At 44.3% G+C, this 14,583-nt stretch overlaps 1 protein-coding gene across 13 annotated transcripts in view; it reads right to left on the bottom strand.

The window, feature by feature from the left end:
• The window catches only part of TRRAP (transformation/transcription domain associated protein), a 112,181-nt gene that overhangs the window by 55,112 nt on the left and 42,486 nt on the right, over nucleotides 1–14,583 (bottom strand). For 10 of the 13 annotated variants that reach the window (XM_059898554.1, XM_059898557.1, XM_059898559.1 and 7 more), the window contains 12 exons: nucleotides 13,623–13,719; nucleotides 11,763–11,884; nucleotides 11,267–11,437; nucleotides 7,566–7,634; nucleotides 5,021–5,074; nucleotides 4,871–4,891; nucleotides 3,090–3,209; nucleotides 2,731–2,850; nucleotides 2,178–2,342; nucleotides 1,900–2,081; nucleotides 1,491–1,689; nucleotides 929–1,057 (listed from right to left, as the gene is read on the bottom strand). In XM_059898554.1, the coding sequence (XP_059754537.1) occupies nucleotides 929–1,057; nucleotides 1,491–1,689; nucleotides 1,900–2,081; nucleotides 2,178–2,342; nucleotides 2,731–2,850; nucleotides 3,090–3,209; nucleotides 4,871–4,891; nucleotides 5,021–5,074; nucleotides 7,566–7,634; nucleotides 11,267–11,437; nucleotides 11,763–11,884; nucleotides 13,623–13,719 (1,449 nt within the window). The remainder of the gene's footprint in view (nucleotides 1–928; nucleotides 1,058–1,490; nucleotides 1,690–1,899; nucleotides 2,082–2,177; nucleotides 2,343–2,730; nucleotides 2,851–3,089; nucleotides 3,210–4,870; nucleotides 4,892–5,020; nucleotides 5,075–7,565; nucleotides 7,635–11,266; nucleotides 11,438–11,762; nucleotides 11,885–13,622; nucleotides 13,720–14,583) is intronic. The other 3 variants (XM_059898562.1, XM_059898560.1, XM_059898563.1) reach the window with 1 other exon arrangement.

A 14,583-nucleotide genomic window follows, 5' to 3' on the forward strand; every position in this document is an offset into this window, starting at 1 on the left:
CCGGGTCACCATCTCCCCACAGCTGCCCAGAACAAGGCAAATATCAGTATGTGGACCAAAGATAATCCCTTGGGCTCAGCTCTCACTTCCACAGAAGGGTGGGCGTGGGGTCAAAACCGCAGAAAGGAGGTCCGTCTTAAGGGACAAAGACTACAGGAGGCCCAGCAACCTGTCCATGTGAACAGCACTCCCGCTGCCTGGACCCCGGGACGGAGCAGTGAGGAAACCACTGTGTCCTCTCCGAGGGCGGTGACTCACGGGTGGCGCGCAACAGGCGCGAATGCCCACGGCTCACAGCGCTCCACCACCAACCGTGTGCGAACACTCAGTCCAACAACCTCAAGGCAAACTCGGCGTCTGCCGGTGAAGTTCAATAGCCTAATGGCAGAGGAGAGCCGAGGCACCATGGGAAACACAGCACAGGCATTCCTCAAGCAGACACTTGATTCCAAAAGCCTCACTAGTGCAAACTGGAAACACTATTGTAAAAGTGCTGAGACCCAAGCTAACTTCAGACACCCTAGTGCCACAACGACGTTCATGAACTTGGCAGCAAAGGGGCACAGCGGCAACCGGATCCAGTCTAATATTCTCACTGGCTTTTAGTAGATCCTTTTGCAAAGCTAAAGATGTAAACAGATCTTGAAAACTCTACTGACCAGCCATAGAGGTTTCTACAAAACAACTGTGACATCTGAATCTTTCACTGAGATATATTCTGTTTCTCACTGGAATCTATTCATGTGGAAAAGATAATTCATTCCACATGGAGGCTGCCTTAATAAATTCACTAGTAAGAATTATAATGTTCTGCTATAAATTAACGCAATCATGAAAAATAAAAGCCTTAGGGAAATAAGCTTATTTCCGTGAACCTATCACATCTCCCAAGTTACTTTTCAGGCCAATGCATGGTTAGTGATGTCACCTTGGTTATAAACACACTGGTGATGCTCTCCGGGTTATCGCCTTCTGGATTGGGAGGTCCTAAGAGCTGCTCTCCTTCCCCCTTCTCAAAGCTGTATAAGAAAGCAGGATTCAAGATATGCTGCAGAACCTACAAAAAAATTTTACAATGAAGGAGAAGGAAAACAAAGCCATGCTCTCTATCTCTTTCACTAGGTGGCAGGACCACCAGCTTGGTTATGCTGCACCATCAAGTTAGACCTCAATCAAGGGTGCAGCTAATAATCTTGTCTTTTATTACAATGGTAACTGTAAAGGTAGGCTAAAAACTTGAGGAAAAGAGACATTGGCCTGGTTCACTCTTCACACCTCAAACAAGTTGTTTTATAGAAACAAGGGAACTAACAAACTGCTCGTCAACACTGGTTCACGGCTGGACCTGCCTTATGTTTCCCAACAATGAAAATTTTCCTCATAAATGGCCCAGACGAGGAAAGGCACAGCAGAACACGAGTAGTGCCCTTGGCTCCCTAGAAAACGAGCTCAAACGCCGTGGCTTTTCCTGCAGTAACACTGGGACCCACCTTGGCTTTCAATTCATCTCCGAAGTTGGGGTCGTTGAAGTCCACAAAGCGAAAAAACAGGGCACGTTTTTGAGCAATGCTGTAATTTTTGGGAATCTCCTCCTCCGTGTACTCTTTTAAGAACGTCATGTTGCAGAGGAAACGACCAGTGAAGGCCCGGAGCAGCTGGAACAGCAATTCTATGTCTCCGTAATTCCTTCTGAAGGGTCAAAATAAGAAGGCAGGTTAAATTATGGCAAATTTCATAACTATGTTTGACGTCCGACTTGCTGTTGAGCAGCTCAAAGTTACAGCCCGTCCTCTACAACAAATGCGATGACACACATGCAGTGAGCCAGCTACGCAGAGCCCAGGGAGGAGGCTTATCGGGGGAGCCGGCCACGTGGCGCAGAGCGCCCGGCGCACCCACTTGCAGTAACTCAGCAGACAGTAGGCCAGCAGCTTGGGCTCCTTCCAGTTGGTGGCAGCCATGTTCTCCTTCCGGTGTCTTTCTTGGAAGGTTTCGCTGACCCACACACGTCTCAGCTGGCTCACCAGAGAGTGCTGATTGGCCAGCCAGGAGTCATCGTTTTTAACTATAATACTGATGATCTGTCAAAGAAGAGAGAATGAGGAAGCTGACAGGGTTCTCCCTGAGTCTCGACTAAACGTTTAAGACGTCGGGTGCCTGACAGAGCGCCGTGCTACCTTGATGGCCTGGAACTGCAGGTCCAGGCGCAGGGTGCTGGTACTGGGTGAGCCGGGGCGCACGGCAGTCTGGGTGCCGCCGGGCAGCAGCAGCGTGATGAACCGGTTGGGGTTAGCCGCCAGCACGTCTCGAAGAGGTCTGGCATCTTTGTGCTTTAAAAAACTCTGAAAACAAAGCAAAATAAACAGCTGTTTGAAGCTAATCAAAACCCACAAAATGTTGAAATGATATAAACTCGAAGGTTCTTCCTAAATCTCTCAAGGCAGGCAAAAAAAAAAAAAAAAAATCACTGTAAGCACCCTCTTTAAAAAGTGCTTTTCAGACAATCATCACACTTGGAGTTTCATAATCCTAGCAGCTCGTTCGTTCGTTACCACCACCAAAATCCTACAGAGGGGAATTCCTGGACTTGAGCTTTTCACATACACAACAATGTTTCTAATACTCAAATACATTAGAGAAAAATAAAGCCAGGACACTGAACAGTGATATATAAATTCCAGACCGTCAAGCATGGTGGCAGGGACCCCGACCCCAGCCCCGGGCTCCCACCATGAACATCCTGCTCCACTGGGGGTCGTTCAGCGTGGCTTCCATCATGAACAGCTCCACCGTCTGCGAGGGGTGGCGGGTCAGGAACTTGATCAGAGGCTCTCTGAACGGACTGCCGGCCTAGAAAACATGTGGTGAAAACTAGACCTTCTGGGGGTTTGAGGCTTTTCTGGTCCAGCGACCTCACAGGGTTCCAATGTGCATTTCTCCCCCTTGTAACTGGAATGCACGCACCGTCAGCAAATATTAACGCCCAATATCTTTATACTGTTAGATTAACCCATCTAAAATATGACAGTGAAAACATTACAAGCAACAGATGGAGGAAGAATTAGAATTAGCCCATGTGTGACCATTACCTCGATCAACATAGCACGTTCTGTTTTCATTACGACCTCTAACAAAGGCTTGACCAGAGTTTGAGGTGCAGCTGGGATCAGATGAAAAAGGTTTATGATTGCCGAACAAATTTTCATTTCCTAATGAAGAAGACCAGAAATTATAAAATAGGCCAATTAATTTTGCCAGCAAGAGATACCAACATGACTACAGACCCTGCTAGGCGCTAGCTACATCTGCAAGGTTAGCCAACAGAAGCAGAGTTAACATGTATCAATAGGAAGCCACAACTCGCCAATCTCAGATTACAGCTGTGGCCTAAGGAAACTACCTGCCCTCGGCCTTCAGATTTCATCTGTCAGCGGAGGGGAGCGGGAGCTGACTGTGCACCTCGGTGATGGGGCCATCTTTGCTTTCACGCACACTGACAAGTGTTGGAAGTGACCTTTCGGGCTGCCGAGGTGAGCCCAGCAGGGGCGGGTGTGGGGGGGTCATGCCCGTGGCCATGAGCGTTAGGATTCCCTCACGTTGCCATGACATCACGGGGTCTTCCCAATGCACTAAGTTCTGAGGGCACAGACTTCTTTTACCCTCAAAACTTAGCACAAAGTCCTCAAAGAAAATACTTGAAGTATTTACCCTGGAAATTAATTATCAACGTAAATAAATGACTGACTGTGGTTCTAAAAATTTGCCAACCAGGCCTGAAAATAAAGCTGACAAACTGCTATACGGAATCATATGCAAAACGTGGGATGCCAAGAATTTTGCATTTTTTAACGTGCTAACAGCTCAGCGGCCAATTACTGAGTGTCATTCCGACTTTCGGTTCAGTGTCAGTTCCCACGGTTTTGTGTCTGCCATTCAGGCCACGGGGAAGGGAAGACTCCCTGATGTCCCATCCTGGGTGGCGGGTAATAGGATACCCATGACTCTAAACCAGTAAAATGGGGATGATAAACACCAGTCAGGAGGGACCACGTCCCAGCAGCACTGGAGATACTTCTCAAAATGTCTCTTTAAGCCAAAAGGCAAAACGGTGCGACGGGGAAGAAATGAGAAAAATAGCTCAGCGTTGCTCCCATGCCTCCTCTAGAGCTCTCTTCTACAGTGTTTCCAAGTTTTCAGGCAGATTAAGTTCTACCCTGAAATTAGAATAACCTTCTAACAATGGTACTTTCATCTTAAGGGTTTTCGTTTTCAAAGCACTGTCATGAAATCACTTCTGGCCTTCGCGTCACCACCGGAAGGCAGGAATGACAGGTATTACCATCCCCATTTTACAGAAGAGGGAAAGCTCAGGGCTGGGCTGTTCAAAGTCAGTGTCGTGACCACCACAGTGTGGTATGCGTGAGAGACATACACAGGGGCCTGGGTGCAGGGGGAGCAAGGAGGTTTCAGTTTGAGGCAGCTGGTCAGTCAGAGGAAACAGAACTCCTCCCCATGTCTAGCAGGTCTAATGTATTCTTTGTGGCATTTCCTCTCAAGAGGTTGTTAGATGCATGAGTTCATACAAACATTATGAGAGCAAAACCCGGCTGGATCAGAAATATTGAGATACTGCAATTCTAGCACGTAGAAAACCAAAGAACTTAGAATCTTGCTTAAAGACGTCCTAATAGAAAACATGCGTGGCACCCGGACAGTTCACGGCAATGGTACTAATACAACTCCGCCACAGACAGACAGGACGGCTCACCGCACTCAAAGGCACGACACACTCTGTCCAGCACAGAACCACAGGTCACAGCAAAACCAAGCACAACAACAACCCCGCCTGCACTTCCACTGAGATTCTCACCTCTACCCCTTCCACGGCAGGCTGAACCAAAACAAAAATTACAGCATGAAAAAAGGCAACAGAAAGGTAAAAAGAAAAGAAAAGAAAAGAAAATATAAACTGTTCTTCACATTGCAAGTCATAAACTGACTTTTAATAGGTTGTTCTCACCTCAAACTGACAGAATGGAGACAAGGAACATCTCCCGCACTCTGAAATGCTTTCCTGAGGATGGGGAGGAAAATCATCTTTTTTCTATTTATGTTATTTACACAGAACTTCCCATATACTCAATACACAGTAAGGATTATTGGGGTAAACAAGACAGTAAAGACACAATTATCAGAAAGCACATAATAATTAACAGATGCTCAACAGCAAAAAATACACCTTCCACCCTTCAGATGTCAAAACAGCCCTTCTGATGGTGTCACATGGAGTGTATTCTTCCCTAAATCAAATTTTTAAAAAAGGAGTTTTGGAATTCTTGTCTAGGGGGAGAAACTGTAAGACCCTGTTGTATGCAAATACATTAAAAAAAAAAAAACTGTTTTGTTTAGAGTGAATAACTCAAGATTTTGCATGAAGTGCTGATATTTAAAAAAACCTCTTTCCCAGATGGAGTTGGAAGAGGACCAGGGGGTTTAATCCCCATCAATTAGGCATGTTTGAGGCCAGAAGAACCCAGAGGCCGTGATGCCACTCACTGGATACTTAGGTTATCCTGAGAAGGGGTGTGTGTGTGTGTGTGTGTGTGTGTGTGTGTGTGTGTGCGCGCGCGCGCGTGCGTGTCCGTGTGTGTGTGCATGTCCGTGTCCGTGTGTGTGTGTGTGTGTGTGTGTGTGTGTGTGTACACACAGACATAGTGTAACAGGTGGTCATGAGTCTTCCCCTGTAAGTTCAATGCCAAACAGGTAAACCTTCCTAAACATGATGACAATGTAAAACTCTGATCATTAGGGGTACCCGATGTTATGGGGAGCTTTTATTTATTTTTATTCAACTTTTAACATGTCATCGGTTATAGTTTCTCAACTGGGCAGTGTTATTTGGGGATCTGACCAAATAAACAAACTACTTTCCAAGACCCATTCCTAATCTGTGGAGCATTCATAAAAACTATCGGAGCTCAAGGGCAGAAAGGAGGCTTGGCCCTGAGCTGAGGTCATGAAGCTGTGGCCACAATGCCTTGGACCCCAAACACCATAGCCCCTGAGTTGAGAGCCGCGGCCTCCCTCAGCAGTGGGACGTTCCCAGGCTCTCGGGGTCACGCTCATATGCTGATCGACAGGCTTCAGCGGGAAGGGGCTCAGGGACCTCCCAGTGCCCACGGCCCCACCCCCTATGCAACTGACCCCCCATCCCACATGAGCTGCAGTAAAAGTTTATCTTTTTGATCTAATGGAAGTCATTCATCTACCCACTAGGGTTTAAATGTTTATTCTAGAACTGGCTATATGTTTCAGAGAATTAACAGCTAACTGTAAAAACAAATAATAAATTTAGAGCAAGAATACCTAACAGATGAGAGACGGGGAGGAAAAGTACAGAGGCACTTGCACCTACTCCCAGGAGCTTAGGCTTTTAAAATACACTCTGCTGTCCCCCATGAAGATTTCCTGATTTTTTCCCTATATATATGAAAATAACGAACCTTCAAAGAGGTCATGGATGGTTTAACACTCCTAAAAAAAGTTTAAGATCCTGTTTTAGTTTTGCTTGTTGGCTGTTTAGAAGCAGCAGGAAACAAGACTCACATAAACAAAACACCTTGACATAGAATGGTCAAAACAAAGCATAATAAAGCCAAAATAAGTAAATAAAATACAAGATGGGATGAAACACAGCATCCAACAAATAGGCACAGGAGGACAAAAAGCCACATTAATTATGCCTCTTAAGAGCTCAAGGAATCCCCTCATTAGGTACTGCTGTACAATTTCACTGGGCGTAACAGGAGCATGTAGAAAACACAATCCCACTGAGAGGACAGTCATCAAGTTTAAAAATATCTTAAAAGAATATTAACATATACAAGTAAGACTAGATTCAAAACAGCCAAGAACCATTCATTTTTAAGAGACAAAGTCTTTAGTGACCAACATCAGATACTTAAAAAGATTTAACTAAAGTGGTTTTCCCTCAAAACGGTAAAAAAATGTGTTTTGAAGTACTGGCCATTTGGACTTTCAGCAAACAACTGGGGTGGGGGATTTGGACCTAGAAAACATACATGCCAATATTTATGCGATGCTTTATTACATTCTCCTTAATGCTTTTACGAAGTCCTAAAACCTCTACTTGGTTTATGAGGCAATGATGACGGAAAGCAATGGAAAACAGCGGCTGAGGACTGCAGCCTGTGCAAACAAGAGCTGCCAGAACAGTCTAGAAAGTACACTTTACTCACTTTCAAGAAAAACTAATAAAACTGAAATACATTTCAAGCTTCCCAGAATTCTCATCAACAAAAACATCATGTTAAAGTGAACAAAAGGGAGATTTTAAAGAAACATAAAAAGGAATGTTCAACAATTAAGAGAAATAAAAGCAAAATGTAATGCTAACAAAATATGTTTAACAATTTACATGGACTATAGTCACACAAAACTAGATTTCTGACCGGAATTTTAATTAAAAGCACCGCTCCGATATTAGCATTGGTAACGGCAGCGTACAGTGGGGCTGCCCTCCCAGAAACAAACAAGTCACTCACGTTTCCGTCGCTCCTCTGGCCCCCTTTGTGGGTGAGGACCACCACTTCCATCCACTTTCGCAGATGTTGCTGTGAAAAAATATATCCTTAGCCATTTTTTCTCGACAACAGGAGCATCTCAATTCCAAAATGCAGCTCTTAGGTGAAAACTCATATGTAATCATTACTTTCCATGCTATTTAATGTGAGAATGGCAGTGATTCTATTACTGAAATAGCGCAGCCATTGAACTAGTGATGAGAGTAACTGGCATTTGTTTATGTTCTATAAATAGAAAGGCTGAATTTACCCTGATACAACAAGAGAAAATGTGCTGCACCCCGGCCATTCCAATACCAGGACTTTTACTCCTGCTACTCTGTGCTGCAGCTGTTCCCGGAGAGCTGCCCTGAGCCAGCACCAAGCTAGCCGTCGGGGCAGAGACGTGAACAAGCAGACACCACCCCTGTCCCTGTGGCGCTCCAGCGACAGCGGGGGAACAAGGTGAAACACAGGTGCCTGCTGTGTAACAGAAGAGCAGGAGCCAGCTACAGATGAGCGCCGAGGAGGCAGGGGGGGCCCTGCAGAGGCAGACAGGCCAGAAGCACAAGGGCGAGCGCGCCAGGCAGAGAAAAGGAGGGAGGCCAGAAACGGAAAGGGTGGCCACTGCGGCTGAGGGTTAGTGGGCACAAGGGGAACCCCGGGGGAGGGGCTGGTGAGATGAGCATGGATCCCACAGCGCGTGCGGGCAGCAATTCCCTTCCGTGCGGAATGAGGGCGCTCGTTCTGTGGAAAGACTGTGCTGCTGCAGGAGCAGAGGAGCGATCCCCGGGCCACAGCAACTCGGGCCGACCCAGCCTGTGGCAGCCGGGCTCCCGCCCTCAACGGGGTCCAGCAAAACCCGGCGACACGCGCTCAGAGCCCAAGCTAAACCACACAGGGGCATCCAAACAACAGCTTCGTGATCCTACACTGTCCAAACCTGTTCTTCAAAACACTGCCCTGCAGGAAGTTAACAAGCTCCTTTAAAAAGGACTCCTCAGTCACAAACAGGCTTGGGGACAGATGGTTTCAATACATCCAAACACTTTTCTCTGAGCCTTCAGTGTCCACAGACCTTGTAAAGCTTCAAGAGGGGAACACAGTAAGTGGCGCGTCCCAAACTTACTTAGTTACTTACTGTTTTTCACAGAAACCCTACATCTTCTAAAGCCAGTGTTCCAAGGAACACACATTGAGAAACATTAAAATAATATATATTTCTTCAAAGCAACTAAATACACTCACAAGATTTTACCAGTAAAATTCCTTGAAGGATACCATCAGAATATATATATATTCAGGGCTTCCCTGGTGGCGCAGTGGTTGAGAATCTGCCTGCCAATGCAGGGGACACGGGTTCGAGCCCTGGTCTGGGAAGATCCCACATGCCGCAGAGCAACTGGGCCCGTGAGCCACAACTACTGAGCCTGCGCGTCTGGAGCCTGTGCTCCGCAACAAGAGAGGCCGCGATAGTGAGAGGCCCGCGCACCGCGATGAAGAGTGGCCCCCACTCGCCGCAACTGGAGAAAGCCCTCGCACAGAAACGAAGACCCAACACAGCCAAAAATAAAACATAATAAATTAAAAAAAAAAAAAAAGAATATATATTCAAAAAACCTCTATCTTACTAGAATAGCTATTTATACCAAAGATATGAGAATAACAAAATTAAAGGTACAGAAAATGGCCAGCTGCTTTCAGATTTCCCAAAGGAAAAAAATAACACTGACTGGTATAGAAAGTTCACTTTTAGTTCAATAAGGAGATTTCCAAAACAACTAACCATATAAGAAACTTCAAGATCAAATGTCAAGCAGTTGAAATTATAAGAAAGGAAAATGTTCAGGGGTGTCTTTACGAATGCCCACCCTAGACAGCAAGGTGTCCTATCTCTTAAACTTATGCTGAAGGCTTGAGCTGTTCACCCCAGAGGTGTATCAAATGAGGGAAAACAGAGGCCGAAGACTGAGCACAGTTCTGAAGGACATGGCTCGGTAAGGACGAACGTGGCAGACCACAGGGTCCATGCGCAAGGCCCGCACCACAAACGCAGAAGCACCACAGCACGGGACCTGGATGGACCTGGGCGAGATGGCTGGACAAACAGAAGCCTCAGTTATTCTGTATCCAAGTACATCAGCACTCCCTGCTTTCAGAGGCATTCAACCACTCAGAAGGTGGCTAGAATGTCAGAGAAGGAAAAAAAAAAAAATCCCCTCAACAAACCAGAAACACAAAACCTATGTACTTTATTTTAGGGAAAAAGACTTTTGGCCTTAGTCAGAAACTACAGATGTGAGACAGTTCTGTTCTTTTTTTTTTTGGCCGTGCTGCACGTCTTGCAGGATCTTAGTTCCCCAACCAGGGATTGAATCTGCGCCCTCGGCAGTGAAAGCTCAGAGTCCTAACCACTGGACCACCAGGGAATTCCCTGTTTACTCTGTTCTAAAAAACTCTGGAGAACAATGTTTACTGAATGAATTCCCAGCTCACAGATCTAACGGGTTAGACTGGAGTGAATAAAAAAAAAAAACACACAAAAAGAAAGTTGTTTCAGGCAGGCATGCAAAGGCAGCAAGAAATGATAGCCAACAGAGGGTAGAGAGAGACTAGTTTTAAAAGGAGACAAACATAAAAACACTAGGAGATTAGAACACACGCACAGATCTCATACATGAAAGAACCAATAGTCATAAGATGAGGTAAGATAATGTGTGTATTTGATGTGCTCTGACTGGGAAGTGATATAATTTCATTTACTTTAACCATGCTTATGAATGTTTGTATGCATGTAAATTGATGGGTGTGTATGTGTATTACACGTGGAAGCTTAAAGGGAAAGAGCCTTTCAATCTGGAAAATTACACTCTACTATTAGGGCATCACTTCAAAGTTTTAGGACCAATCATAATACTATCAATTCCCACTTAGGTATTTGGGCCATTGTTCATTTCTTAGGCATCTGTAGATACGAAGAAACCAGCATGTGAGGTTAAAAAGCTGCATAAAAAACACATGCATGTTTTGCAGTAACGTAGCATGAAATTAAGTTAATAAATTATTTACAAATGTTTATTTACAGAATGCAAAATAAAGCTAATACTTGAAACCCTCTTTCCTCTGTTTACACCTCATGTTTAAACACTGTCAGATCTTTTCTTTGCATAATTATTTCCTTGATAACTGTAGAAACTCAAAGGACTTCTAATGCTCTTACAAGTTTTTCACCGCATCACTGTCTATAAAGGCCAAAGACTGGGAAAAAGCTAGATGTTCACCAAGTGGGGAATGATTCAGTACATTCTGGCATGTCCCCATCATGAAATATCATGTAGCCATAAGACAGAATGAAGAAACGCTTTATGTACTGATATGAAATGATGGGATGGTAAATGGAAAAAGTAAGATGTATGTATATATTACACTTCCCTTTGTGGGAACTAATAGACATATGTCCCACTACAAATGGGAAACATCTCTAGAAGGACACACAGGAAACTTAACACTGGTGGTCCCCCGGAAGAGGAACTGGGCGGCTGGAGGACGGGGGTGGGAGGGAGCCTTTTCACAGACACCCTTTTACACCTTCTGAGTTTTAAACCATGTAAATGCGTTACTCATTTTAAAAAAATAATTTAATTTTTCAGGTTTATCATAGAATTTGTATGCATTCGGCTTACCATCATCTGATCACAAAATTTATCATTGAAGGAGTTTGGGAAGAGCCTGGTCACCGAGGTCAGACGATTCACGACGTTCAGTGTCAAGCTCCGATAGTCCCCCAGCATCATCAGCAAAGGTCTCATATGAGTATGGATTTGATCTACTTCTATGGTAGCACCTTCTAAAAACTATTTTAAAAAAAGGTTACAAAGGAAAACAGATATCAGAGTATACTTCACAACAGAATGGAACTCATATTCAACTCTAGCAGCAAGTTTTTGCTTTGCTTGGGAAAATGGAGTATTAAACCATATACATTCCAGAAGTTTATGATGAAATGAGGAAGACTAGTCATTACTGTTTACTTTTTAAAGGGCTCAGGATGACTATGAAACAGATAGAGACACTATTCCAATCCGGTATGTTATTAACCACAGGCCGACTCCCAGGATACAGACAAGGTCAACAGGAAGAACTCAATGCAGAACTCACACCCGCCCAGCCCTCGCTCACCTTTCTCATACAGGCTTCCCCGGCCTCCTGGAGCTCACTGTTGGTTGAATTAAGGGCTTTGAAGAGGGCAGCGATGATCTTCTCTCTGGACTGAGGAAGGTAATTGCAGGCAGCAAGCGCATCTTTAGGGAGAGAAATCAATATAATTTTCATCATTAGCCTGAAAAACGTACAATTTCCTAGTCTAAAGGCTCTTACCAACCAACAAATATATGAGTCACTAAACTTCTTTCCTAGTATCTGGCCTCTTGAAAGACAAAAGAATGCACTGCCTTCTAATCACAGGCTCAACTATTATCTAAGCGTGAACACTATTATCTAAGAAGGCAACAGCCTGCCAGAAAGTCCATGATAAATCTTACTGCCCAGATAAGATGAACAAGGGCTGAAGGAGAGAAACAATGGGAAAACAAGGGCTGAAGGGGGTCCCCAATGCACCCATGCCCCCAAGACATCCTCACAGGTGAGAGCACGGCTGACCTGTGGGCGGATGCATGCTGAATTAGCCCAGGACAGAGCCTCAGATTCTGGTGATGAAGGAAGTAGACACACACAGCCCAGCTGTCTCTCCACTATCCAAGTCTAATCAGATGGTCTCCTCCCAACTTGGGGGGTTAAAGGCTTTGAAAATGCAAATATCCTTAGGCAACACCACATGCCTCCAGCCTCTATGTTAAAGGTTAGTTAAGGGGTAACATTGTAGCAAGAGCAATGCCCATGCCCGCTGACAGGAACGCCTGAGAGGCACCCACCAGGAAGCGTGAGAGGCTCCCAACACCCCACCCACCACAGCTCTGGCTAGCTGTGTCTTGAGCCCCATCCTCAAGCTCAAGTATTATGGTCTGCCTCTCAGCTCCTCTACCTCTAATTCAAGGAGGATTCTGCTAATATTTTATTAAGTGTATAAAAGTCAACAAGAGACAAAGTCAACTAAACAACTTGTATTGGGTATTTATCAAAAAAGGGGGAAATGACTGTTTCTAAGCATGAGGATGAGTACTGATCTAGTATATGTTCCCCTAAGCTATGTACAATTCCTGTGCTAAACAACGATAACACATTCTTAATGAAAGCCTAGAGACAGCAGGAGTCTCAAATGCTTCTGAATCATTAAAAAGTTTGAAAAGGTCTAAATACTCCGATTCAGATGAAAATGGCAAGATAGGAATGGTATGACAACTCTCTTAAACCAGAATATTAGAGAGATACGTACTTTAGAGTTATATATAGTTCCCATAAGACAGCTATAAAGAGTTTACTATAGGGCTTCCCTGGTGGCACAGTGGTTGAGAATCTGCCTGCCAATGCAGGGGACACGGGTTCGAGCCCTGGTCTGGGAAGATCCCACATGCCGCAGAGCAACTGGGCCCGTGAGCCACAGCTACTGAGCCTGCGCGTCTGGAGCCTGTGCTCCGCAATAAGAGAGGCCGCGATAGTGAGAGGCCCGCGCACCGCGATGAAGAGTGGCCCCCGGTCGCCGCAACTAGAGAAAGCCCTCGCACAGAAACGAAGACCCAACACAGCCAAAAATAATAAAATAAATAAATTTAAAAAAAAAAAAGAAAAAGCAGTAACTTTCAATTTAAAAAAAAAATACACATAACAACAACAACAACAAAAAAAGAGTTTACTATAGAGTGAAATCCAGTTTATTAGAGTAAAAAGAATTATTTAAATCCTAGCAATCTATATAATCCATTGACATCTCACTATGTAGTTTGATAAATATACAAACATAATTTTTTTTTATGCCACCTTAAAAAGACCACAAGAAGTCAGAAAAATTAGACAACAAAAAAACGCCACTGTCTCCCTTCACTTTTGTATCCCGTAACTTGTCTCAGATTTACATGAACTTACTTAAGGCTGCAATTCGTAAAGGTACGAGTGACGGAAGGCTTTTATAGCAGGGCAGTTTTGTTAAAGCTGAATCTTCAGCCTCGCACAAATTCAAGAGCTGCAAAAGATAGAACTTAATTTAGCCTGCTCTCACTGTGAAGACACAATAACCTTGCAAGTAACAGAACACAGCGATCTGCCGCATACAACATGATTAACAAACTAAACCCAAATCCCAAAGCATTTAAGTATCGAAATGTGCTTGACCTTCCTTATTCTAAAGCAAAACTCAGTCAACCCCTGTGACACTTTCTGACCCACTCTGATACCATAATGTTTTTTCTTTACGCAGAGAATCACTTTATCTAAACGCAAATTCCAAGATGGCGGGTACAACTCCTCCTTGTTCAGAGCTGCTTCCCAATGCCTTGGGCCAGTGCCCAAGAAACATACATGTTATAATTCAAGAGTTGGAGCAGTAATCCTTTTTTTTTTTTCTTTCTTTTCAAGTACAGAGAAGCATAAGCAGGAAGTATTTCACTGGAAATACCGTAACGCAGATACTCCAGTGGCTAGCCTTCCAGACACTTTATCAGACCAGTACACATTTATATATCTAATATCTAAAATGTTATATATGGTGTTCTATTACTTCTTTCCCCTTCTATTGACATCCTGGAAAATGGTACCATTTTTTCCCTTAAAGATTCCTACCTAGTAAAAGATTTAAAACAGTAGAGGAGGACATATAGAGAAAAGCATTTCAACCACCCACCCTACTCCACCCCCAAGAGGAAACCTTCAGTAACGCTCTCCTCATATATAACATATTTGTATACACACACATATACAGAACCCTCTATCTGTATCTAGAGAGAGTGAGCATCAGAAACTAAGTTAGAAAGCCAGACGTCCAAACGTGGCCACACCAGAACCACCTGGGACGTTTTTAGGCAGTAGATTCCCAGGTCTGACCCCAAAT

Source organism: Balaenoptera ricei, chromosome 15, assembly GCF_028023285.1.
Source record: "Balaenoptera ricei isolate mBalRic1 chromosome 15, mBalRic1.hap2, whole genome shotgun sequence".
In the NCBI taxonomy this organism is placed as follows: Eukaryota; Metazoa; Chordata; class Mammalia; order Artiodactyla; family Balaenopteridae; genus Balaenoptera; species Balaenoptera ricei.